At 37.8% G+C, this 25,615-nt stretch overlaps 1 protein-coding gene across 6 annotated transcripts; it reads left to right on the forward strand.

Moving 5' to 3' along the window:
- Window positions 1–25,068, forward strand: LOC127791952 (probable hexosyltransferase MUCI70). 6 transcript variants are annotated; one of them, XM_052322177.1, is made up of 11 exons: window positions 1–124; window positions 205–469; window positions 953–1,529; window positions 4,844–5,074; window positions 12,234–12,447; window positions 12,549–12,658; window positions 12,831–13,030; window positions 21,639–21,742; window positions 23,440–23,627; window positions 23,702–23,901; window positions 24,592–25,068. In XM_052322177.1, exons 3-11 carry the CDS (start codon window positions 1,277–1,279, stop codon window positions 24,835–24,837), a joined length of 1,746 nt encoding a protein of 581 aa, XP_052178137.1. In that variant the 5' UTR covers window positions 1–124; window positions 205–469; window positions 953–1,276; the 3' UTR covers window positions 24,838–25,068. The 6 variants fall into 6 exon arrangements, with proteins under 6 accessions (XP_052178137.1, XP_052178141.1, XP_052178140.1 ...); XM_052322180.1 differs by having other exon boundaries at window positions 55–469; window positions 953–1,126; window positions 1,223–1,529; XM_052322181.1 differs by having other exon boundaries at window positions 54–469; window positions 4,847–5,074.
- Window positions 25,069–25,615: the final 547 nt, after the last annotated feature.

Below are 25,615 nucleotides of genomic sequence, written 5' to 3' on the forward strand. Positions count from 1 at the left end.
ACTGTGATTAACATCTCTTTGAAATTGAGGCAAATCTTGACTTCGTTGTTGACAGCTGTGCTGTTGTCATCGTTCTTCACAAAGTATATGGGAAGAGGAGGAAGGTGCAGACACAAATCATCATGTAAGAATGTTGGGTTTGGATTATGAACTCGAGGGAGCATTTGTTTTAATTTTCAAAGTTGAAATCAAAATGCTTAGCAGGTTTTGTATGATAGTCGCCAACACCAACCGAAGCCGATATAGACAGACGATGACACCACGGAATTTGGCGCACTCGCAGAGATAACCGCAAGAGGACAAAATCCACGGAAGGCAACCAATCCAATCGGCCATCCTAATTGTTTAGTCGGTGGGGACGAAGAGCTCGAAATATCCCATCACATCACAGAAGCAACCCCAGATTTGGCGGGTAAAAACCCAGATTCCCAATTGGGTTACGGATTGAGAATACTTTTCACATTTCAAGGTACCTCAATTTCTCTATCTCTGCTGGGCTTTCAATTGACTTTTCTTTTTTGTTTTGAGGTTTTGCTGATTGGGCAATGATCTATCACTTTTGTTTTCGTACGTGTAGTCTTGAGAAGGTTTGGATTTGGACGTTGATTTGAATCCAATTCGTGTCAGTACTTGAAAGTCGTGTATGCTGGGGGGGGGGGGGGGGGGGGGGGGTGTTGTTTGATTATCAAGAAGAAACTGAGATAAAACTTGTTCTTTCTGCTGGGTTTTAATTTGATTATCAAGAAGAACGAGGGAAATTTTGGATCATTTTCTGGGCTTTGATTTGATTGTGAGGAAGACACTGAGGGCACACTGGGTTCATTGTAATTCAGAATTTTGGTCTCCGGTCGTGTTTGGAGATATGGGCTTTTCTGTTTAATGCGGAAAAGACCTTTTTATTTTTTTTGTGGAGTTGTTTTGGTGATTTCCGGTAGTGAATTGCATTTTGCAGGTCATGACTTCAACTGTTTGCGAACTCAGAAAATTGGTCCACTTTTTCTTTTAGGGTATTGTGAAGGTAGTTGGGCACTGGAGGATCAAATTGCAGATGACGAAGTACCTGCAAATTCTGGTCGCAGAAATTTTTTTTGGTAACAGGTTCTGTGGACTTTGAGAAATCTTGAAAGTGGGTTGAATATCGGAGCTAATATCAGCATTTATTTTGTTGAATTGCAAATTAGTTTGAGGTGATTCAGCAATATCCGTTTTCTTGTGAATGAAGAGAAATTTGAGCAGGAAAGGAGATGAAGTGCCAAAATAGCAGATTGGAGGTACAATGAATGGAGGTTCATTTGGTTTGCGTACAGGAAGTAATGGATCGCTGCAACAGGTGCAGAATGGCATGTTACAGAGTCAGAGTTCAGTCATCCAGCGAAAACCTTCTAAGACGTTGCTTTCTGGTTCAAGGGAGAAGGAAAGGTTTTTCACTTTTATCTGCAGATGCTTGGTTCGAAGAAAAGTTGGAATGCTGATTTTGGTTGTATTTGCTCTCTTGGCTTTTGTAGTAGGGTTGCTTGCGGTGAATAAAGGTTTCTTTCTCTATCTATTTTCTCCCTCTGTCTTTCTCCCCTTTTGCTCTGAATTTTTTTGCATTTTAAAGCCATCCAAGCAGCGTTTAATGCACGCTTCATAGTCTTTGTTATTTGCAACTATTTATGGTCTTTGTTCTTGGATTGATTAATTTAATTTGATTAAGAAGTCAGGAAAAGTTTTTTCTTTTAACTTTCAACGTATTTTGTTTTAAGTATTTTTGCTGGTATTTATGGCTTGGCACTTACACACCAATCAGTACAGAGGATATCAACTGGTTGTGTGACTTAGTCTGATGAATTTTAGACAGAAGACTGCAGCGTGTGAGTAATAATCCTACTTGACAGTGGTATTCCTCTTTACTATAATTAGTTTAATTTATTTGGATGTGTGAACAGATTTTTGACTTTGATTTATGGACATATTTATGAGCTATGACATTATGTTAGCCATATATGACGACAACAACCACTAGCCTTGATTCCACTAGTTGGGGTTAGCTACATGAGTTCTAGACATCCAACCATCTTTATTCATGGCCATATTATTTGTAAAATCATTATATCTGATGTCCCGTTTAAGGGTTTATTTCTTCTTTCATCAACTTTTTCTACTACGTACAAACTTAATCCATTTCATTAACTTGCCTCATAGATGCATTTATTTGTCTTCTTCTTGTATGTCTAAACCATCTTAAATTGTGTTTCCTACACCTTATTAAGCTTCACTCCAGCCTTATTATGTATAATATCCTTTTTTTTATTTTGTCATTTCTTATATGGTCATACATCATTATGACATCCTTGTTTCAGTTATGTTCATGTTTTTCATATGTTGGTACTTAATTGGCCAACATTTTGAGTCATACAAAACTATATTCTTATATTGGATGACAAAATGTCCGTTTTAGATTTGAAATGACTTTTTGTTCACATAAAATGATGGATGCATTTCTCTACTTCAACCATCTTGCATTGATTCTATGAGTAGCATCCTCCATAGTTTTTCCTTCTTTTTGAACAATTGATCTTTTCTTGTAAGAACTTGATCTCCAAGTCTCACAATGACATTATCCACCCTTTATTTTTAATTGACTTACATCTCACATATTCAGTTATTGACTTAATTTATAACTTTTGGGTTATAAAGTGTTTCTTCACAATTCAAGTTTATTTATTTCTTTAATTTTTGCTATTCCATAATTCAAGTTTATTATTCACGCTCGCAAGAAAATATTGCTTGCAAATGTCATTCACTAAGTTACTTCTTTCTAGATGTGCTTTGTGAGTAAATCCATCATAAGATTAAAGAGGTAAGGGCTCAATGCAGATCTTGATGTAATCCAATTGTAATTGAAAAAGCCTCATATCTCTTCCACAAGTTGTAACACACTTTTTTGCTTGATGATACATCATACATGTCTTTAATAGCCTGTATATAAGCAATCCAAAATCATTTCTTCTCTAATACCTTTCATAAGACTTCTCTCAGGACTCTGTCATAGGCTTTTTTCAAGTCTATAAATACCATAGACAAATCTTTTGGTTTATGTCTAGACTTTTCCACTAATCATCTCAATAAGTAGATAGATTCTAACCTATTAGGCATAAAACCTAATTGATTTCCAGGGACACTAGTTTCTCTTCTTAACATGTACTCAATTAACCTCTCCTTAAGTCTCATATTGTGGCTCATTAGTTTGATCTTTAAATAATTTTCACAACTTTGAACATCTCAGTTATTCTTAAAAATAGGGACTAAAGTACTCTTTCTCCACTTGCCTAGCATCTTTTTTTTATATATATTTATTGGATCATATTAAATAATTTCCTTAACCAAAAAATGCTTCATTCTCCCATGCATTTTCATGCTTCAATAAGGTTATTATCTAGCCCAATTGCTTTACTATTATTTATCTTTTTCATAGTTTGCTTTATTTTGTTTATACAAATACGTCTATAGATGTATAATTTGTTTGTTCTGTAAGGTGAATAATATGCCCTAATACTTATTTCTCCCCCTTCTTCTAATAACTTCAAAGAAGTACTCAATTTTCCATCTCTCCTTGACTGCACCCTTGTTTTCTAGCACAAATTTTTATAGGCTTTTGACGTTACTTCACTAACTGCATTCTTTGTTTTTTTTTTTCTAAATCCAAAATATAGCTTTTAAAGATTTCTTTGTTATAGCATGTATGTGAATTGATTTTTCTTGTACTTTCTTATTCCACCTCTAGGATTCTTTTTGTTTTGGAGCTTTTCCATTTGACTCAACCAGAACCATTTTTTGTTGTATTTCAAATAGGGGTAGCCATCTCATTCCACATTCTGTTAGTCTCTCCTTATTTCACTACTCCCCCTGGAACTGCAAACCAGATTTTGTCTTCCAGATGCGGTTGCTTTGCATCCCTGGATCAGTCCCCAAAAATGGAGATCTCAACCCATGTATGAACTTAATTAAAACACTTTAAAACTAGGGGGGAAACTTAAAAGTCCAAACAATTTTCAAATAAAATTAGAGAAAGAAAGCTTGCCTCCCTCACTTTCTTGTATATTCTATTGCATTTCAAATTATATTTGAACCTAGCTTCGTTTGCATGGGATTGTTTAATAATAAGACTAGAAAGGAACTAGGCCTACCCCCTTACCAAAAAATACCAAAGTATCAATCCAACTATTTTCAATATGTGTACAATTATAAAATTTATCACTATCCAGAATAATAAACCAATTATGCCTACCCACTTGCACCACAAAATTAACATATTAACGTACCCCATACCTGTTCTTGTACCATGACCCAAAACTTACTGCATTTTTGGTTAACTGTGTTTGTTTTTCACTTTTTAAATCCCACAATTGGATTATTGGGCTTCGTTTTGTGTCATTCTTCCTTCTTCATTTTTTGATATGGACATCGGGGACTAGTCTATGTTTGAGTGATTAGGCATTCACCCATTATAACTCTACAATCCTTACAACATAAGTGACTATTTTGTCTCATAAGAAAGTAGTCTATTTGGGTAGTTGATAGGCCACTTTTGTATGCGATCAAGTGTTCATCCGACTGCTGGAACATGGTGTTAGCTATGATGAGCTATGTTAGCCATATATCCATTTATATTTATATTGGTAAGTACTAGGTTTCATATTATCAGATGGAAATAATGCTCCTACTATTTCCTGATTCAATCAAAGTTATGAGACTGTACTTCCTTTTAATCTACTGTGGTACTTCTAATTTCAATTCTTCTTTGTTATTTGTTTTGTCTTGCTATGTTGAACTGATAACTTATAATGGCTTGTTTCATCAGAAGATGCATCTGAAAATTATAGTTCCTACCTAATGCAAAGAAACACAAATTCTTCCATGGTGACCACTGTTGCAGTATGTGGTGAATACAACAGACGGCTCCCAGATATGCGCCATTCTTCTGCTGCTTCTGTTATTGCAAACTCTGTTTCTCTTATGGGGCATCCATGCAACAATTTTGCATTTCCCCCTCCTCCTCCTCCTGGAGTTAGAAAACGGATTGGACCACGCCGTAAGTTTGTGTCCTTTCTATTGGATAATATTTTACTTATGGGCATAGCAGTTAACTCTTCTAAGTGTTTTAGTTTCTGAAAGGATATTTCGATTTTGTTTACATAATGGAATACCCTGCCCTTCAATTTGGTTTTGATAAAATACAGATATTGCAGGTGTATCGTTATATTCTCTCACAACAAACATCTGATATACTTGCAGGGCTGAATGTTCTTAGTCTTAGGTTTGGATATGTACTAAGCCCTTGTCCAATACCATGAGTTTGGAGACTATCAAACCTGGTTGTGTGTATTTGTGTTGCCCCCACATCTAGCCAATGTCAAGGCAGGTTCATTACTTGAACAATTCTGTTAGGATACATAACTCTGGGATAAGCTCAGCCCTTGGGAACATGTTGACACAGATCCAAACTATCCCGGAATAGGATAAAATAAAAATTCTAGGATTATGTGACTTGGTGGATTGAGAAAGAGGTTTATATTGGGAATGGATTCTAAATAATAAAGGCTGTCCACATATTGAAGGCCTCTAACTTGAGGAGGTACATCATAATCATGATAGTCCGGCGTTCATAGAATCGCATATTATTCAGAAGTTGATATTCTACTGCCCCCTTTCTAGTCTTGTTGCTTTGACTTCTGTCTTCTTTTTCACATACCCATTATTATTGGCTGCTCTATATAATTATACAATTTTTATACCAATGATTTCATACACCCACAGATATAAGTAGTTGTGCACCCCATCCTTCCATGTTCTATAGTCAAAGCAGAAGTAATGCACATATAATCTACTGCAATTATAAGATCTGGAGTTCCAACTCTTTTTCCTCCTGTTTGCTTATTTGATTTGGTATTTTAGCATTAGTTATGTTGTTTTTACTTATAGCTCTCAAATGACAGCCCACCTAGTTGGATAATCAGTAGCTATCTAGATATATTTATCCCTTACAAAGTGATGCAGCTGCTGAAATTACTTCTTCTATTCTCTGTAATTGTCATGCCACAAAGTATGGGAGAAGTATGTTATCATGGCTTTCAAAATGAAGTGATGATTTAAGTTTATGTGAAGTTCATAAATGTGCAAAATATTGGAATTTGAGCCGGTGCTTCATCAATTATGAAGGGGTCATTGGAGTTGGCCGTTGAAGGAGGAATGTTGATTGAGTTGAACTGCCATTGCTAAACTCAGACCTGCTAGCATTTTATCTATACCTAAGTGTATCCAAGGTGGGAAGGATGAAGCATAGTCAAAACAAAAGTGATGAAGTCATAAGGCATCCTTGTTGGATGGTGGCTGGATGGAGGCAGTATGCTTTTAAAGTGTTTTCTCTATTTGGTGTTTAAATGGTGATTCTTCAATTATAGGGACAAATCAAAGTTTTACAAGTGAATATGAGTGGGGGTGGGAGTGAGTAGAAAGGTAGGAGTCGTCAAATGATGGAACAGGAAGAGAGAGAATGTAACCAAAAGAACCATAAGAAAAAGAAAAGAAAAAGAAAAAAAGGGAGCTAACAAGTTAGTGGGAGTGGGGAACAACTAGTTCATGTGAATGAAGGAACTGAAAAATTTAATATTTTAACCGATTCTACAAACATGAATGTCTTTTTGATAATTTTGAGAGAAGGATAAAGGTGAACCCAGTGCACAAGGCTCTGGAGAAGGTTAATTTTGAGAGAAGGATGCTTGGATAAAAGTACCAAAGAGAGTTAAAAGACGGATGTGGATGTAGTAGATTTTGTATCAGATATTGTCTGCTTCAATTTGTATTAAAATAATTGGTATTTTCAAACACCTTATTCACCTCAAGAAAATTAGTGGAAGAAGAGTCATCTTTATGGCAAACCGACATATATTCAAACTTGTTGCATATTCTAATTTTTCTTGGCAAAATCTATTTTTGGCAAGGACCATTACTTTTTGGTGATTTGTCGTAATGTTCCTTTTTCTTTCAAAATTTCTTTACAACAACAACAAAAACATATCCAGCCTTTATCCCACTATGTGGGGTCGGCTACATGAATTCTAGACTTCCATGTATTTCTGTCTTTTGTCATATCCTCATTTAGATCCATATATTTCATATCAAATTTTAATGTCTCTCCCAAAGTCTTCTTGGATCTACCTCTACCTCTTTTTGTGACTAATTGTTCCATTTCGTCAACTCTTCTCACAGGAGCGTCTCTTAGTCTCCTTCTCACATGACCAAACCATCTTAGTCTAGTCTCTCTCATCTTTTCCTCGATTGGCACTACTCCTACCTTATTACGAATAACTTCATTTCTAATTTTATCCTTTCTTGTATGTCCGCACATCCATCTTAACATCCTCATCTCCGCTACACTCGTTTTTTGCTCATACTGGTATTTGACTGCCCAACATTCTGAGCCATACAGCAAGACTGGTCTTATAGCTGTCCTATAAAATTTTCCTTTCAATTTTAATGGGATTTTACCATCACATAACACCCCCGATGCATTTCTCCATTTTAGCCAACCTGCCTTAATTCTATGTGCGACATTCTCGTGGATTTCTCCATCTTTTTGAATCACTGATCCCAAATATCGAAAATGGTCTTTTCTTTGTAAGATTTGGTCTTCTAATTTTATTATAACATCATCCACTCTTGCATTTTTACTAAATTTGCATTCCATATATTCTGTTTTCTTTCTACTTAATTTAAATCCCTTAGATTCTAAATTGTTTCTCCACAACTCAAGCTTAGTGTTCACTCCTTTTTTTGTTTCATCCACCAACACTATGTCGTCTGCAAATAGCATACACCATGGCACATCTGTCTGAATATCTTTAGTGAGTTCATCCATTACTAAGGCAAATAAGTATGGACTTAGTGCAGAACCTTGATGCAGTCCTATTGTAGCTGTAAATGGTTCAGTATCCCCTCCGCATGTTTTGACCCTTGTCTTTACACCATGATACATGTCCGTAAGGGCTTGTATATAGGCTATTTTGACTCATTTCTTCTCTAAAACCCTCCATAATACTTCTCTAGGGACTCTATCATAGGCCTTTTCTAGATCTATAAACACCATATGTAGGTCCTTCTGATGATCTCGATACCTTTTCATTAGACGCCTCAGTAAATATATAGCTTCCATTGTTGACCTACCAGACATGAAACCAAACTAATTTTCTGACACCTTTGTTTCCTTTCTGAGCCTCTGCTCTATTATTCTCTCCCAGAGTTTCATGGTATGACTCATTAATTTAATTCCTCTATAATTTTCACAGTTTTGAACATCTCCTTTGTTCTTGTATATAGGAACCAAAGTACTCTTCCTCCACTCATCTGGCATCTTTTTTGATTTAAGGATGACGTTAAATAGTTGCGTTAGCCAGGAGATGCCCTCTTCTCCCATGCATTTCCATGCTTCTATTGGTATATTATCTGGTCCCACTGCCTTATGATTTTTCATCTTTTTTAAAGCTTGTCTTATTTCATTTGAACTTATGCGTCGATAGAATATGTAGCTCACATTCCCTTCGGAGTTACTAAGATGTCCCAACCTAACTCTTGTGTCACCACCATCATTGAATAATTTTGTGAAATACTCCTTCCATCTCTCCTTAATCGCTCCCTCATTTACTAAAACATTTTGATTGTCATCTTTTATGCATTTCACTTGATTTAAATCCCGTGTTTTTCTTTCTCTTGCTTTAGCTAATTTATATATATCCCTTTCTCCATCTTTTGTATCAAGTCGTTTATATAGATTCTCATATGCTTTTGACCTTGCTTCACTAACAGCTCTTTTTGCTGCCTTTTTTGCTTCTTTATAATTTTTTTGATTTTCTTCATTGTTGCATTGATATACCGCCTTATAGCAAGTTTTCTTATTTTTAATTTTCAATTGTACCTCTTCATTCCACCACCAAGACTCCTTAAGGTTAGGGGCTCTACCATTTGTCTCTCCAAGGACTACCTTTGCCGTGCTTCTCAGAGCATTAGCCATTTCTTTCCACATTTGGTTTGTCTGTCTTTCTCCATTCCATTCCCTTCTACCCCTTAATTTTTCTTTGAAGATTAGTTGTTTCTCCCCTTTTAAATTCCACCACCTGATTCTTGGATTTTGTTTTATGTGATTTTTTCTCTTCCAATTTCTTACTTAGACGTCAAGTACTAGAAGTCTATGTTGAGTAGTCAAACACTCTCTCGGTATCACCTTACAATTCCTACAACATAACCGATCCTCTTGTCTCATGAGGAAGTAATCTATTTGGGTGCTTGAGGTGATATTTTTATATGTGATTAAGTGTTCGTCCCGTTTTTTGAACCTAGTATTGGTTATAATGAGCCCATATGCCATAGCAAAATCTAGGATAGATTTACCCTCATTATTAATTTCCCCGAATCCATACCCTCCGTGTACCTCTCTATATCCGTTTCCGTCTCTACCCACGTGCCCATTTAAGTCACCTCCTATAATCACTTTCTCTCATCTTGGTATCATTTGTATGAGTCCCTCTAGGTCCTCCCAGAATTTTGCTTTTATCTCATCACCTAACCCCGCTTGTGGTGCATATGTACTAAAGATATTCATAGTCATTCTTCCTAGACTAATCTTCACCATAATAATCCTATCCCCCATTCTCTTTACATCCACTACCTCATCTATTAAGCTTTTATCCATAATAATCCCCACTCCATTTTTTGCTCGATCAGTTCCTGTGTACCATATTTTATATCCAGCTTCTGATAAAGTTTTTGCTTTTTTCCCTACCCATCTCGTCTCTTGAAGGCACATAATATTAATTTTTCTCCTAATCATCACATCCACCACTTCCATAGCTTTGCCTGTTAATGTTCCTTTGTTCCATGACCCAATCCTTAATCTATGATTTTGTTTTTGGCCTTGACTTTGGATTTGATTTTGTTTTTGGCCTTGACTTTGAATTTGATTTTGTTTTTGATTTTGATTTTGGTTTTGGTTTTGATTTTGATTTTGATTTTGGTTTTGATTTTGATTTTGGACTAGCTTCTTTACCCACATCCGTCTAAGCAAATGCGAGAACCCTTGCTCATTTATCACTACATCCGGGCGCCGATGCAGCGGCCCTAGCTCACTTGTCACTACACGGGGGCAGTGTAGCGCGTCGCTATGAAGGGTTACGCCCACGCCCAAACGATTTTCATAATTTGTCTAGAGTTCATGTTTTGGATCCGACTAAGTTTTACGTTGACTGTCGGCTACCTAACACAACCCTCCTCCTTTATCCGAGCTTGGGACCGGCAGTAGATAACATCCCCAGGCGGAGTTTTCTTTCAAAATTTCTTTACCATAATTAAATCAATTATTTAGGCTGGCTTTTCTTTTGTAATTTACATGAAAATTTGAATAGATTAACCTTTACTTTCAGCTTTAGAGATTTTTTCTTTATCTTCTTTTCTCATGCCCATAGAGACAAATTAAGATAGTGTGTGATTTTATCAGGATCAAGTTCAGTTTGCTAATTTGTTTGACAACAAGAACAACATATCAAGCCTTTATCTAACTAGGTAGATTCTGCTACATAAATTATAGTCGCATCATTTTTGTATATGGGTATGATCCTCATAATTCATATCAAAGAGTCCCCCACCAAGGATGAAGTATAATTCTTATTTTGGTCTTCTTTTCACATGATCAAATCATTTTAATTATGTCTCACTGATAAATACTTTGATTTTTTTATGAACTAATAATTCTACGAATTAATAATTCTACATGTGGATGTTGTTGTTGTTGTTCGTGCAATAATTGTAGATGCCAACTTAATTTGATAGAAAGATGCATATTGCATACAAGTTATAGATGTAATGCCAAAATAATTAACAACCACAACATTCAAACACAAAGGAGAACAGATTATAGTGGTTTTTCTGTGCCACTCACACCTATGTCCACTTTACAAGATCCAACCCAATCTTGCATTCCATTAATCATAACCACTGAACTTTTCTCACCCAAGCTCACCTCAGAAACTTCAAACCTGGACACTCCTAGATTCACTAGCTCTAGACTCCACAACTTGTCAAGCCACCACTTGCCTTTACCTCCACAAATCAGGTTATAAAAGTTACAACAGAGTCCACAACCTGGATTAGAGGTAGATAAAATGAAAGCACAAAACAAAGCAATATAAAATGTTATAACCCTTGTTGATGGAGAACCGAAAACACTTCTCAGGGCATCGGCACTTGATGAATGGGTTCTTGTCAATGGATATGTCAATTTGCAATTTGACACTTTTGGGAGGGTGTATGGGAAGAGTATCAATGTGTGTCAATTGGTAGACTTCAAAATGTTTTTCAGATGATGTTTTTAAAGACTTATGGACTGTTCTTTTAGGTTAGGCGCTCCACCCTATCTCCAATTGGTTGACTGGATGGGATATAAAGATCTTAAAAACTCTTGCAATCACAGGAAATAGTCATGAGGGCCCAAAGGTCGACTGCCAGTTTTTTTTTTGAAAAATGTGAGATGGTCGACTGCCAGTTGACTGATGATCAACTGATAAATCCTTTGGGTCGATTATCCACAAGGACAATTGACTATTGGGTTGAATTATGCATTATAATTCAATAAAAATATATTAAAATATCAAAATACTAAGAACAAAAAATTTAGAATTTGGTTCCTTGTACAACTTCACAAACATTGTGGATATAAAAAATTCATTAAAATCATTTTAAAAACAATCCATATGAAATAATGAAAAATCAGAAAATTGTTTCCAGAATGAAAAATTTTCTTGTACCTCCTGTTATATGGGCTAATCTCCCAGACATGGAAAAATTCCCAGGACCTTGACTATTAGATATAATAAATTTCCAAATAACTCCTATTTCTATTGTTTCATTCTTTTTCCATTTATTCACAATACATTTTGGCTTATCAAAATCAAACTTGGCTTGTTAGTCCAGTTGTTTCACTTGTTTAACATTTTATTTACTATTTTTTTCTTAAATTTTGTTTTATAATATTTTTGTGTGTTTAGTTTTCCATCAGTAGTCAAATCATCAGTTGGAGAAGAATGATTTGTTAGTGTTTCTTCTTCTTAATGTGCAGATGCCATAGCTTGTGGCTTGCATGTGTGAACAGTAGTATCTGTATTACCATGGTTTTCTTAATTTTCTTCTTTGTGGTTTTCCCTTAGCATGCCCTGTATGTTACCTTCCGGCGGAGCAGGCCAAAGCCAGAATGCCAAGTTTCCCATCTGTATCACCTGTACTTCATCATTTAACTTATTTTCATGAGGAAAATCCAATCAAAAGGGAACCACATGGAGGTTCTGATTTTGGTGGTTTTCCTTCTTTAAAGCAGAGGAATAATTCTTTTAACATAGAAGAGTCAATGACTGTGCACTGCGGGTATATTCTCTCATTATAATCCATCATTTAGAGTTCCTTTCTAATAATACATGTATTGAATATATCTCTTGACTCGCTGCTGGTGCCATCCTTTTTATCAGATTTGTCAAAGGCTGTAGACCTGGTTATCGGACTGGGTTTGATGTTGATGAAGCTGACCTTAGAGAGTTAGAGCTGTTCCACGAGGTCATTGTTGCATCGGCCATATTCGGTAGCTTATACATCTTTTAAAATTCATTCTTTCTTCTTTTACAAGAGATGATAATAATTCTATCTGCTTGCTGCCCTCTTAACTTTCATGTCTGATGCATCTTGTTGGAGTGCTTCTCACCTCTTGTTAATGTATGTGATCTCCTTTTACTCATAGTTTCAACGTTTTCCAGGAAACTATGATGTAATACAGCAGCCTGAGAACATTAGTGAAATTGCAAGAAAAAATGTTCGCTTCTATATGTTTATTGATGAGGAGACAGAAGCATATATGAAGAACTCTAGCCGTTTGGACAGCAGCAAGCAGGTAGGATTATGGAGAATCATTGTTGTCCATAATGTCCCGTACATGGATCCAAGGCGCAATGGAAAGGTCAGTTCACTTTGTCTTGTTTGATTTCTTTCCTTTTTATTCATCTGTATGGCCTGTACGAGAATGTGCTTAAGGCAGTTGTACATTATAAAAATATCGAGAGTTTTCTTATCACTTTTCTTTCTTATAAGTGAGAAGAATATACCAAAAAGCACCTCAGTGAAGGGGAAAACCTTTTACAGACAAAGAAATCAAAGTACCTATACCCTAATACAACTCACCAAGAAGAATAACAAAAGATAATAAAGAAAGATACTGTTTCAGACTCTGTAAAACAAATTTGATGTTTTCTTGAATTTCAGTTCTTATGGGGGAGGATACTGAACTGAACAAGACTGCTGAACTCTTTCCTCCATGTAAATCAGTAAAAGAAAGTAGTACATGACCTTGTGACATGGCCTAACTGAATCAGCAAAGTAGAAGTCAAACTGATCATGTGCAGTATTATGCATAATAATTGTCTAAATGTACATAATATTATTTGATCTTGTAAACCTTAAGGCTGGTGCTACAGTGGACAAGCTCAGTATATTGTATCTTCTTCATGCACTTGTAAGCACAAATTGTTTGTTAACACTGGGAGGGTAACAGTATGAAGCGTGAGGGATGCGAGACTCCCAGATGTGACGAAATGGTCTTTCATTTAATTGGGACATCAGTTGGCATTATTTTGGGATGATCTTGTTGTGTAAAGTAAGGTATTTTAAAAGACTAGCAATCCCACATTGCTAAGAGAAGAACCTTTAAAGCACTTTATATCGAGTAATCCACCTTATGGTCTTGAGATGAGGAAGGAAGAGGAATGGGCTCGTGCGCACGTGAAAGGGGCTAACCAAAGGCAAAACTGGCCGATTCCCTCCCCCCCACCCACGTGAAAGGGGCTAACCAAAGGCAAAACTGGCCAATTCCCCCCCCCCCCCCCCTGCAAAGGCCTTAGCCAATCCCAGTTTTTTGTTTTTGAATCTTAGCAGCTATCAGTTTCAGATTTTGAATTTTGAAATCATTTAGCTCACAGCCTTTAAAATATAGCTGTTATGGCATTGTTTCCCTCTTTATTCCTCCTTTTGTAACAGAAATTTCCTCTATGGCCACCAGCCTATAAATACTTGTTTCTGTCAACTTCAATGGATTCATCCAATGAGCCAATTCTTCCACCTGCTTCTTCCTGTTCATTTTTCTCTGCTGGTTAAAATTGTTCTGTTGTTCCTGCCTCCAAATTGGTGAGCGCGCACCAATTTGAAGGCCTATCGTATCCTGGGAGGTAGCCGGTTCAACCTTTTGCACCTAGAAGGCGGAATCTACCTTTGGGCATTGTTATACACGCTTCGGGCAGATTATTTTATTCTACAAGTTCTAACATTTCTTTAGTTTGTTGTCTCTATTTTTAAGGGGAAATTACAGTATGCCCCCTTGTGGTTTGTGTGAAAAACACCACCCCATTGAACTGAAGATTTGGTGAAAAAGAGAAAAGGAAAAGAAATGAGAAATAGTCCCTGTGGTGTTCCCAAGAAAGATATTATGTATTATTGATGAGTACCAGGGAAAAAATTCACTGAAACTTTGATTCAATTCACCAACTCCGATCGGGATTACAAGGACAACAGGGCATTCAAGAGGCCATTAACTCTCCAGAAAATCTAAATCCAAAATCAGCCTATCCTCTTACAATTTTCCCCCCTCTTTATATTTTCTTCCCTCCTCCTCTAACTGAATTTGGATTCGCACCACTCTACCCCTCCGCACATGGCTGGTTGTCATGCTAGCCTGCCAATTTACTCTCCTATCCCTGCCCCTTGGATTGTCTTTGGTACATCCAGTGGGTTGGGGGCCTTTAATCACTTCCCCCCCCCCCCCCCCCCCCCCCCCCAACTTTCACCTTGTCCTCAAGGTGGAAAAATGGGAATTGTGCTGGATCAAATGGTAAGTCTCCCAAGTAGCTTCTAACAATGGTAGCCCCTTCCATTGTATGAGCACCTCTAATCCCCGTAAGTTCTTTCCGATCCTCGGCCGAACTCCAAGCATTGCCTCCGGTTCTACTAGCATCTCAAGGTCTTTATTAAGCTGTTGGGGAATCTTCACATTAGCTTTCAATGCCCCTCTTGTCTCCTGTAGTTGGGACACGTGGAATACAGGATGGATAAGGGCAATGAGGCAACAGTATCAGCTTACAGGCTACCGAGCCTAGCTCCTTCTCAATTTCAAATGGACCATAATGTCGGGCTGCCAACTTTTCATTTGCACAAGGGGCCAATGATTTTTGACAATATGGCCTTAATTTCAAATAAACCAACTCTCCTTCTTTGTACTTCATCTCCCTTCTTTTCAGATCTGCTCCTTTCTTCACCACTGCTTGTGCTCTCATCAGTTGTGCCTTCAATTCCTCAAGGATTAAATCTCTCTCAATCAACTGCTGCTCCACCATTGAAATAGGGGTAGTTCCCTTCTCAAACCTCAATAAGGATGGTGGTTCTCGCCCATACATTGCTTGAAATGGAGTCACCCTGACAACTGTGTGGTAGGAGGTATTATACCATAATTTAGCCCAAGGCAGCTATATGTACCATGCCTTCAGTTTGGAGGAAGCAAAACAATGTGGGTAGGTTTCCAAAGTTCGGTTAAGTACCTTTGTTTGCTCATTCGTTTGAGGGTGATAGGTTGTGCTTCTATTGAGTTTGGTGCCTTGTAGTTGGAACATCTCCTCCCAAAATTTGCTCATGAAAATTTTGTCTCTATCCGATACAATGAATCTTAGCATTCCATGGAGCCGCATCACTTCTTTAATAAAAATTCTTGCCACCTCTCTAACTGTAAACGGGTGTTTAAGGCCAATGAAATGCTCGTACTTACTAAGTTTGTCCACCACTACTAAAATTGAGTCCATCTTGCTAGATTTTGGCAATCCCTCAATGAAGTCCATAGCAATGTCATCTCAAATTTGGTTTGGGATAGGAAGGGGCTGCAAGAGTCCCCCCGGTGCTAAGGCCATATACTTATTTTGTTGGCAAATCGAGCAATCACTAACATATCGATATATGTCCCTCTTCATTCCCTGCCAATAGACATTTGTCGTCACCCTCTTGTAAGTTTTTAAGAACCCTAAATGTCCTCCTACACTTCCATCGTGCCCCTCATGAAGTAACAACAGGATGAGAGAGGATCCTTTTGGTAAATACAGCCTTCCCTTGTAAAGGAGATGGTTGTTCACCAGCTGGAAGTTAGGTTGTGAAGAAGGATCAGCTTGGAGATCTTTGATAATCCCTTGCAATCTTTCATCTGCTTCTATCTCATGGGCTAACTGATCAATTTGCACCACCTTAGGCACTGTTAAGGCCATCATTGTTGTTGGGTGCCAGATTCATGACAGCCCATCAGCAGCTTTATTCTCCAAACTTGGCTGATATTGTATCTCAAATTGGAACCCCATCAATTTCAAGTATTCCGGACTCACCACCCGTTATTCCATCAAGTATTTGAGACTCATTTGATCAGTTCGAACCACAAACTTCCTGCCTAACAAGTAGTGTCTCTATTTTTGCATATCAAACACTATGGCCATCAGTTCTCTCTTGTAAATAGATTTTTTCCTCCCTAACTAACTGAAAGCATGACTGAAATAAGCAATAAGCCTTTGCTCTTGCATTAATACAGCCCCCATACCTTGTCCCGAGGCATTAGATTCAAGGACAAAGGGCTTCCCAAAGTCCAGCAAGGCTAAAATGGGTAGGGATACCATTTTAGTCTTAAGTTGTTGGAAGACCTGCTCGGCTGCCACATCCCAAAAAGAAATTGTTCTTCCTAATCTCTCCATTAGGGCCCTCGCCAACTTGCCATAATCCCTCACAAAACGTCTATAATATTTCGTGAGCCCAAGAAACCCTCTCAATTCCTTTACCGTTGTAGGAGTAGGTTAATTTAACATAGCTTGTACCTTATTTCGATTGGCTGAAACCCCTTGTTGAGATATAATGTGGCCTAAATATTCAATTTCCAGCTGCCAAACACACTTCTTGTTGGCAAAAAACTGGTTATCCGCTAGTATCTTTAATACACAACGTAAATGTTGTGTGTGCTATTCAAAATTCCTGCTATACACCAATATGTCATTGAAAAATACCAACACAAAACGCCTCAAATATTCTTTGAAAATATCATTCATGAATGATTGGAAGGTGCGTTAGCCCGATGTCATTACTAGAAACTTGTAATGCCCTTCATGAGTCCTGAAAGCGGTTTTGGGAACATCCTCAAACTTGACTCTAATTTGATGGTAACCAGATTTCAAATTGAGCTTGGAGAAGACCATGGCACCATGCAACTCATCAAGGAACTCCTTTATCACGGGAATGGGAAATTTGTCCGGAATAGTGACCTTGTTCAAAGCCCTATAGTCCACACAAAAACGTCACCCTCCATTCTTCTTCTTTACCAACAACACCAAACTAGAAAATGGGCTGGAACTAGAATGAACAATTCTTGCAGCCAACATCTCTCGCACCGACTTCTCAATTTCATTTTTTTTGTAAATAAGGGTAATGGTAGGGCCTTTCACTAATCGGTGTGGTTCCCGAAACCAGATTTATGGCATGATCCTTCCTCTTGCAAGGTGGTAGCCCCTCCAGTGTAAAAAAAACCCTCTCAAACTCGGCTAACACCCCCCTTAGCATCAATGGAGCTTCCTTCTAATCTTTTTTAATTTCGGCTGCCAGGGTTCCCAATTCCAACAGCATTCCCTTCCCATTTTCCTTAAAGGCTTTCACCATAGCCTTCAAGGACACCAAGGTCTTACTCAAACTAGGGTAGGGTCCCCCTGCAATGTTATAGCTATGCCTCATATCTGAAATTTCATTGTGAGGGTTTTCCAATCTACATTCATCTTTCCAACGACTACTAGCCACTTCATTCCCAAAATTACATCCGAGCTCCCCAACTCTAGAGGTAAAAAATCCTCCACAATTTGTAGATTAAGCTTCACTCCTCTACAAATTCCAGCCCCTTGCACTACCATTCCCATTCCCAAAATTACCCCATATCCTGCTGTTTCCACCCTTGGTAAACCCAACTGCTGCACCAGCTCGATTGCTATAAAATTATGCGTTGCTCCTCTGTCAATAAGCACCACTACTAGCTGCCCCTCTATGTCCCCTTTTAGCTTCATAGTTTGTGGCATAGTCAATCCAACTATAGAGTTCATTGAGAGCTCAATGACCTCACCCCCTTTCCTTAGCTCTCCTTCTCCCTCTTCCAAAGTTTCTCCCTCAACTCCCACCTCTTCTACCTCTTCATCATATGTCATCATCTCTTGCAGCTCTTTATGTTTGCACTTGTGGCCTATAGTATATTTCTCATCACAACGAAAACATAGGCCCTTATCCCTTTTTGCCTTCCACTCTGCCTTGCTAAGCCGCTTAAAGGGCGGGTTGCTCCATCCCCCATTGGTCTATGATCGATATGGGTTGGTAGGACTGACTGTCGCTGGTTTGGAGGGTGGCTACGAGTGTGGCAGAATCCCCCCTCGTTGGTACGTCAAAATTGGGTTTGGAATGGTCTGTCCCTTGTTCGAACCCGATCCAATCGTGCCTCCACGAACCACCTAATTTCGTTCCTCTATATGTTGAGCCAAGTCCATCATCTGTTCCAAGCCCCTCGGCCTCAACACCCTCAACTTGGCCTTGATATCAGGCTTTAAACCATTTATGAAATGTCCTTCTAGCATGGCTTTAGGCAGGTTCTCAAGGGGCGATGCCAACATCTCGAAGCACTGGCGGTACTCCATGACGGTTCCCTTCTGTCGGGGGGCTAGGAACCGCTCCTCTACCGAGCCTTCTTGGGTGAGTTGGAAACGACTTCTCAGCAACAATTTGAAGTCCTCCCAATTCCTCACCCTTCGTCACTTTTCTTCCCATTGAAACCACAAGAGTGCAACACCCTCCAAACATAGTGCTGTTGTATCCAACTTCTCAACATCAATCAACCCATTCACCGCAAAATTCCGTTCGACTCGGAATATCCAGTTGTTCAGACCTTCGCCTTCGAAGAGGGGCATCTCTAATTGACGACTACGGATTTCCAGCTGCCAGACTCCATCGGAACCCCCTGCTTCAGCACGTTGTCCTTCTATCTCTAGCGTCTCCTCGAAATCCTAAGTGAATTCTGGTGGCTGGTCTCCGATCTTCTCCTTGTTCTTTCTCTCTCGTTCCTATTCTTCTCACCTCACTCTCATCCATGCAAATTGCTCCAACATGTTTGCGACATTCTTCTCCACCGATTGAACCTCACCCCTCATGGCATCAACTCCTTGTTACATGCCTTCCATCCTTATTTCCAATTCACCTACTCAGTTCGTCAGGTTCACTATTAGGATCAGTGGTGCTTTGATACCAAAATGAAGAGTACAAGGGAAAAAATTCATTGAAACTTTGATTCAATTCACCAAACTCTGATCAGGATTACAAGGAAAACAGGGCATTAGAGAGGCCCTTAACTCTCCAAAAAATCTAAATCCAAATTCATCCTATCCTCTTACAATTTTCTCCCTCTTTATATTTTCTTCCCTCCTCCTTTAACCGAATTTGGATTCGCACCTGCTGGTTTGTTACACAAACTGGCGATTTCCCACTTTACCTCTCCGCACATGGCTGGCTGTTATGCTAGCCAGCTAATTTACTCTCCTATCCCTGCCCCTTGGATCGTCTTTGGTACGTCCAATGGACTGGGGCCTATCAATTATGTCCTATGTTTCATGTAAACCATCCAAAAATTACCAAATTGGCTGACCTGTTTATTCTGGGTTCTGATAACCGTTGTACTTTGGTTTTGATAGGGGAGATTGGGATTTTAGTTGGAAAAAATATACAAAAATTGGCCAACATGTTCTGAGAAATGTGATTTTATATGATAATTTGAAGAAACAAGATAGAATTGTTTGTGTTATTTCAAACTCTAACAGTAGTAATCAGTACAAGTTTATTTTTATCATAAATTATAAAGCAACAATGTGGTATACCATATACTTAAAGTTAAGATTGCTTTGTAGTGTAGAAGACGACTTTTAAATTGGGACATCAATTCCATAATGACTTCGCTTAGAATGCTGTATGATTTGCTGTACAAGTCGGGGTAGGAAAAGACTGATTGTTGTGGAAGGCTTTGAAAGTGTAGCTCCTCCTGTGTTCATTGTCTCTGTCATGGTATATGTGGGTAAAGCCAGAGCTCTTTCCTTCATGGCAGTATGTAGACCTAAGTCTCCTCACAGGGTGCTCTCTTGCCCACCTTTTTTAAGTCTTTTTACGCTATGCTTCTTGAGCTCAATTCTGACACTTGATAATCTTAGAAAGAGGAGGAATTTAACATGTCAAGAGTACTTCTAATTCTATTGGATCACTCTAGGTATGCCCTTCCTGAATCTCCACATGCTGATCTCCCCTTCCTCCTAGATGAGACCTTCATATGGTTCTTGTGTCAGCTTTCTGAGGTTACATGTGGAACAAGTGCTGTTAAGTGTCAGCCCTGAATGTGGCACTTGAAAAGGACAAGGCAAGCCTATTGGGAACCTGGACAGAAAGAAGCTCAAGCATTATTCCAGCCTGGCCGACCTCCACTTGAGCAATATGCCTCACTTGAAACACTGATCTCCTGAGATGCAGCTCACCCCAGGCCTGCACAGGAGCTTGAGAATCTTCTTCTTGACTTTAAGGGGGTGGGGCTTGGAAGGATGAGATCAAGGGACATCAAGTCAAAATGGACACACCCATGATGAGGTCCATGCACCAAGGCTGGTAGTTCAGGAGACTGAGGAAGAAGTCACTGTCTCACAAGGAGGACTCTCCCCCCCCCCCCCCCCCCATCCCCACCTGCATGTGGTTTAATCCTTCTATGCCCTACTGGACTGAGACATCAAAAGCAATCTTCATAATCAACCTGGACAACTAATATTCGTGTTTGGAAGACTTAGTTAGAATCTTCTGTTTTATATCTGCTGGTTTGAGAAGCCTGGAGTTCGATTTTTATGTTTTTTCCTGTTTGGAGTTCAACAGTTCAAACCAGCTATTTTTGTGGACTAAACAGCTTGTTGGAGCAGCACCTATCCAAGGTGAAGTCATAAATGAACTTGGGATGTTCCTTCTTGTATTTATTGAACATCTGGAGTGAAATGAGCAAGTGTAGCTTTTGAAAGGATAGATAGAGTATTTGATTATATTTTATAGGAGATTTTTCATTCGTTTTCCTTGTTTTTCTTTTTTGATCTTGGAGCATGTTCTTGTCTTATTATGTTGAAAATTTCAGGAATCTGTGCCTGCTCATAGGTATATAAGTTGTCATTTCATATCTCTTGTACTAATTGTGTGATAAATATCATTATGAGTGCCTGGAGTTCACACCTATGTCCCCAAACTGTTCAAAAACACGATTGACAGTTAAACTTTAGCTTTCCTAGGAATCCACAAATGATAAGGGGAATTTTTTTTTTTTTTTCTTAGGGATGTGATGTGTATTTATTTATATAATAGCATCAACATAATAATATGAAATGCTGATAATAATTTGAACTTCTCCAAACTGAAAGGCATCAATAATGGATTTTATATCACCAGTAATGTTGCCATTGCAGATCCCAAAGCTTCTATTGCATAGGCTCTTTCCCAATGTCCGATATTCTATATGGATTGATGGGAAGCTTCAGCTTGTTGTGGATCCATATCAAATTCTGGAGAGGTGAAAACTTGTATTGTTTCTGCATCATCCTGTCGGAATTTTTATCTGGTTATTTGATGCAATATCAGAAAGGAGAAATCCTCTCTTTTCTATGTTATGTGCCACCTTAAATATTATTGATATACTGGTCAACTGAACTGTTATATTTAATATCTCTGGCATTTAGTTCAGTCTGTCTTCTTTGCCTCTAATCTTTAGGTAAATGCTGCTATCTTGCAGCTACCAGAAACCAATGTGTTGTTTTGTTGATTTATATGCATACTGTAGTAGCATAGTTGTTAAATTGAGATTTGAATCGAGAATCGAAATCCTTATTTTATGAATCATGAATCGAGAATTGAATCGAATCGTAAGATTCAGTATACATTTTCAATTTCAACTATAAATAATATATATCCATAGAAAATAAATAATATGCCTACCATGATCAATTCTTTTAAATATAAAAAGATAAATAAACTTTTAAATATATTTTCTAAGTTTAAAATTATACCAAAAGGAAAAAATATATTCATGTTGCCTTTAAATTCAAATTGCACCAAACCAAACCACTTTCAAAATAACAAGCTAGAAAAAAAAAAAAAAAAAAAAACCTATACAACTATAAGGTTACTAATAAACTCCATTGTCCATAGTCTTCACTAGTTATGAATCATCTTCATCTTCAAGTTCAAGAGCATCATCATCTTCATCATTTTCATCATCTTATTTGTTTTCAAAGATAGCCAAATCAAACGAATATTTGATTAAAGCGCACATGCAGACAAAGTAGCACAAATTGGATGAATCGAACGAATCGTGCTATTCATGCGATTCACGGTCGATTTGTCCAATTCATAATTGATTCTAAGGAATTTTCGATTCACCCTATAAATTCGACTTGATTTCTATATGAATCGAGTCGAATCGTACGATTCGAATCGTGAATCGTACGATTCTAAGGGATTTTAGATTCACTCTATAGATTCGACTCAATTTCTATATGAATCGAGTCGAATCGTACGATTCGAATCATGAATCGTAAGATTCTAACAACAGTGTGTAGTAGTAGTTCATTGTCAACGTCCCCAAGTAGTTAGGACTTAGGACTTGGAATCTGAAGGCACTTGAAACATTTTATAACTTTGAAACATGAAGTTTTTAACTTACATGCTAAGGCTTGCAATGATGTGCCTATGAACCATATTTAGATCTAATTGATGTTGTGTCATACAACATTGGCTATATTTGTTAGAGCTGATACCAGCCTTACATCCTACAAAATTGTTTCCACGGTAGGTGTGTGAAGATGGGTGTCTTTGACACGTCAAAGCTATACTCTGGTCTAGTGTACTATCACCAAATCATGTAAAAGATGTGGCTCTCTTTCATGATCTGCTCTTCACTTTTGCAGTTAAGGCCTGAGAATTTATACAATTATGGCTTGTTTGTCCTGGCTGAATTGATACCTCCCTATATATGTCATTGCTAGGCATCATCAATCTAATTGTAAGAAGAAACTCCATTTCCTTGTGGAGAAACCTAAGGTTTATTATTGAAGTTTTACCATTCCGCTGTTTTTGCATTATTTTTGGTTCTGCAAACCTCAACATTTACTGCATCAGCTGTATCTTTGGAATAAAGTTCATTCTCACAATAAATATGAGTTACATTGTTCATGCCAACTTGTGTGATGCCTTTCCTTTTCAATTATTCAGGTTCTTATGGCGCCAAAATGCCTCTTTTGCTATTTCAAGGCACTATTCACGCTTCAATGTATTTGAAGAAGCTGAAGCTAATAAAGCTGCAGGGAAGTATGACAACGCGTCTATAAATTACCAGATAGAGTTTTATAAAAAGGAGGGCTTAACACCATATTCTGATGCTAAGCTTCCTATAACAAGTGGTACGCCCATGATTCGTCTCTGCTACTTTTCTGTCACAAGATTGAAATTTTGCTTTATGTCTGATTTGCTGCAGATGTTCCGGAGGGGTGTGTGATTATAAAGGAGCACATACCTATCACGAATCTGTTCACTTGTCTATGGTTCAATGAAGTTGATCGTTTTACTTCCAGGGATCAGTTGAGCTTCTCCACAGTACGTGATAGAATACTAGCCAAAGTTGACTGGACTGTCAATATGTTTATGGATTGTGAAAGGAGAAATTTCGTGATACAGGTAAAATTACTGCATTGGACTTTTGGATTGTGCAACACTAAATGATTTACTTCATTTCTCTACCAAGGTCCAATTTCTTGCTAAACTAAAATTATCTGTTGTGCATAATCAATTTTATAAGTTAGTTTATGAAACAATATAATGATATTTTATGCGCACCAACATCATTGTCTAGCACTTCAAATGTTTGGCCTTTCATTTCTTACTCTTGCGTGAAAATGGGTGATTGGGTTGCTGTCTGAAGATCAATAGTAGTTACCCCACTTTGGTTATGTGAAGAATGTGGTGTTGTGTTCTGCGTTTCTTGTTTCCTATATACATATGATGCATTGGTCCTACACCATAGCTTTGGGGCAACAGTCTTTCTCTTAGCTTATAGCCCCATTATGTGAAATGGAGCTTTCACATGACTAAAAGGATTAACCTCAATAAAAAGAAAGAGACAAAAGAATGAAACAGTAGGGTTTCAGTTAAATTCTTGCATCATGTGCTAGAAAATCTTGAAATGCATTGGAAACGTATAGTTTTCATTTAACTTTTAAAACCAATGAATTGATAAAACTTTTGTTGGAATGCTCCAGCCCAGCAAAAGATGAGCAATTTGCCTAGATTATTGTGAAGAATTATCTTAGTTTATTATCAATAACTGCAATGGCTTTATATGTTAATAATATATCCTTTAACCTGCAGGCATACCACAGAGACATGTTGAATCAAATGCCTCCTCCAGTTAGTGTGACAAGTCATATTAAACCCGCTTTGGTTAGAAATGGTACGACCGGGAGGAAGCCAATGAAACCAGCTTTGGTTACAGCTGGTACGACTGAGACTGGGAGGATGCCAACGAAGAGGAGTCCTGTTAGACGGGGAAGAGATAGGCGATCTGGTTCGAGGCGCCATCGCAAAGTTGTCGTTGGCAATAGAGACAACATTTAAAAATTTGATTTTTTTTTTTCCTTTTTTCTTATTTGCGCAAACAAACAGTCTTTTTTCTTCTTTGGTTCAGATCATTCATTGTGCAGTGAGGATAATTTTGGAAGATCTGCTGCAGTGTGGTTGAAAAGAGAGAATGATTCCCACCTTCTTGTTTTAGAATCATTGATATGTTCATCAATTTTTGTTTGTAAATACCAAAGAACTCAAAATAAAGGAAAATTCTTCTTGCCATTTGTGATGTCTTCCACGTAATTTCTAGCTAGATCATCTGGGTTGTCGTCTTCTTGGGCTGATGCTGTGCTTGGATTAAAGAAAGACAGGTAGGTGTGGAAGTGAGCCTTGGCTTTCAACGTAAATGGCTTGCTCAATTCACGGATCAGCCGATTTCAGGGCTTTTCTAAAGTTGAAAACAATAAACAAAGATCAGGAGGGACATCCTAATTGGAAAATTTTTAACTAACTCTGGAGAATCTCGTGTCTTAAGCCAAGATTAATGGGTATGATTATAGGTCTAAAATCAAGATCTAACTTAAAAGGATTATCAAGTTTACATAAAAGATCTGGTTTAAAGGGCTGAATTTGAGCCCATATTTAAATCTAGGTCTATGTCACTTCTTATCAAAATTAGTTGGTAGATTCAAATCCAACCCTCTATATGATATGATTATGATCTTTTACTAGACTTGCATCCAATAATTCGTGTGACACGATTATTTTTAAGGTATTATATAATTATATTTCAGCACAAAATCTCTTATCTAGGTTAATGGATATGGTT

This window comes from Diospyros lotus, chromosome 15 (assembly GCF_014633365.1).
Source record: "Diospyros lotus cultivar Yz01 chromosome 15, ASM1463336v1, whole genome shotgun sequence".
NCBI classification, from domain to species: Eukaryota; Viridiplantae; Streptophyta; class Magnoliopsida; order Ericales; family Ebenaceae; genus Diospyros; species Diospyros lotus.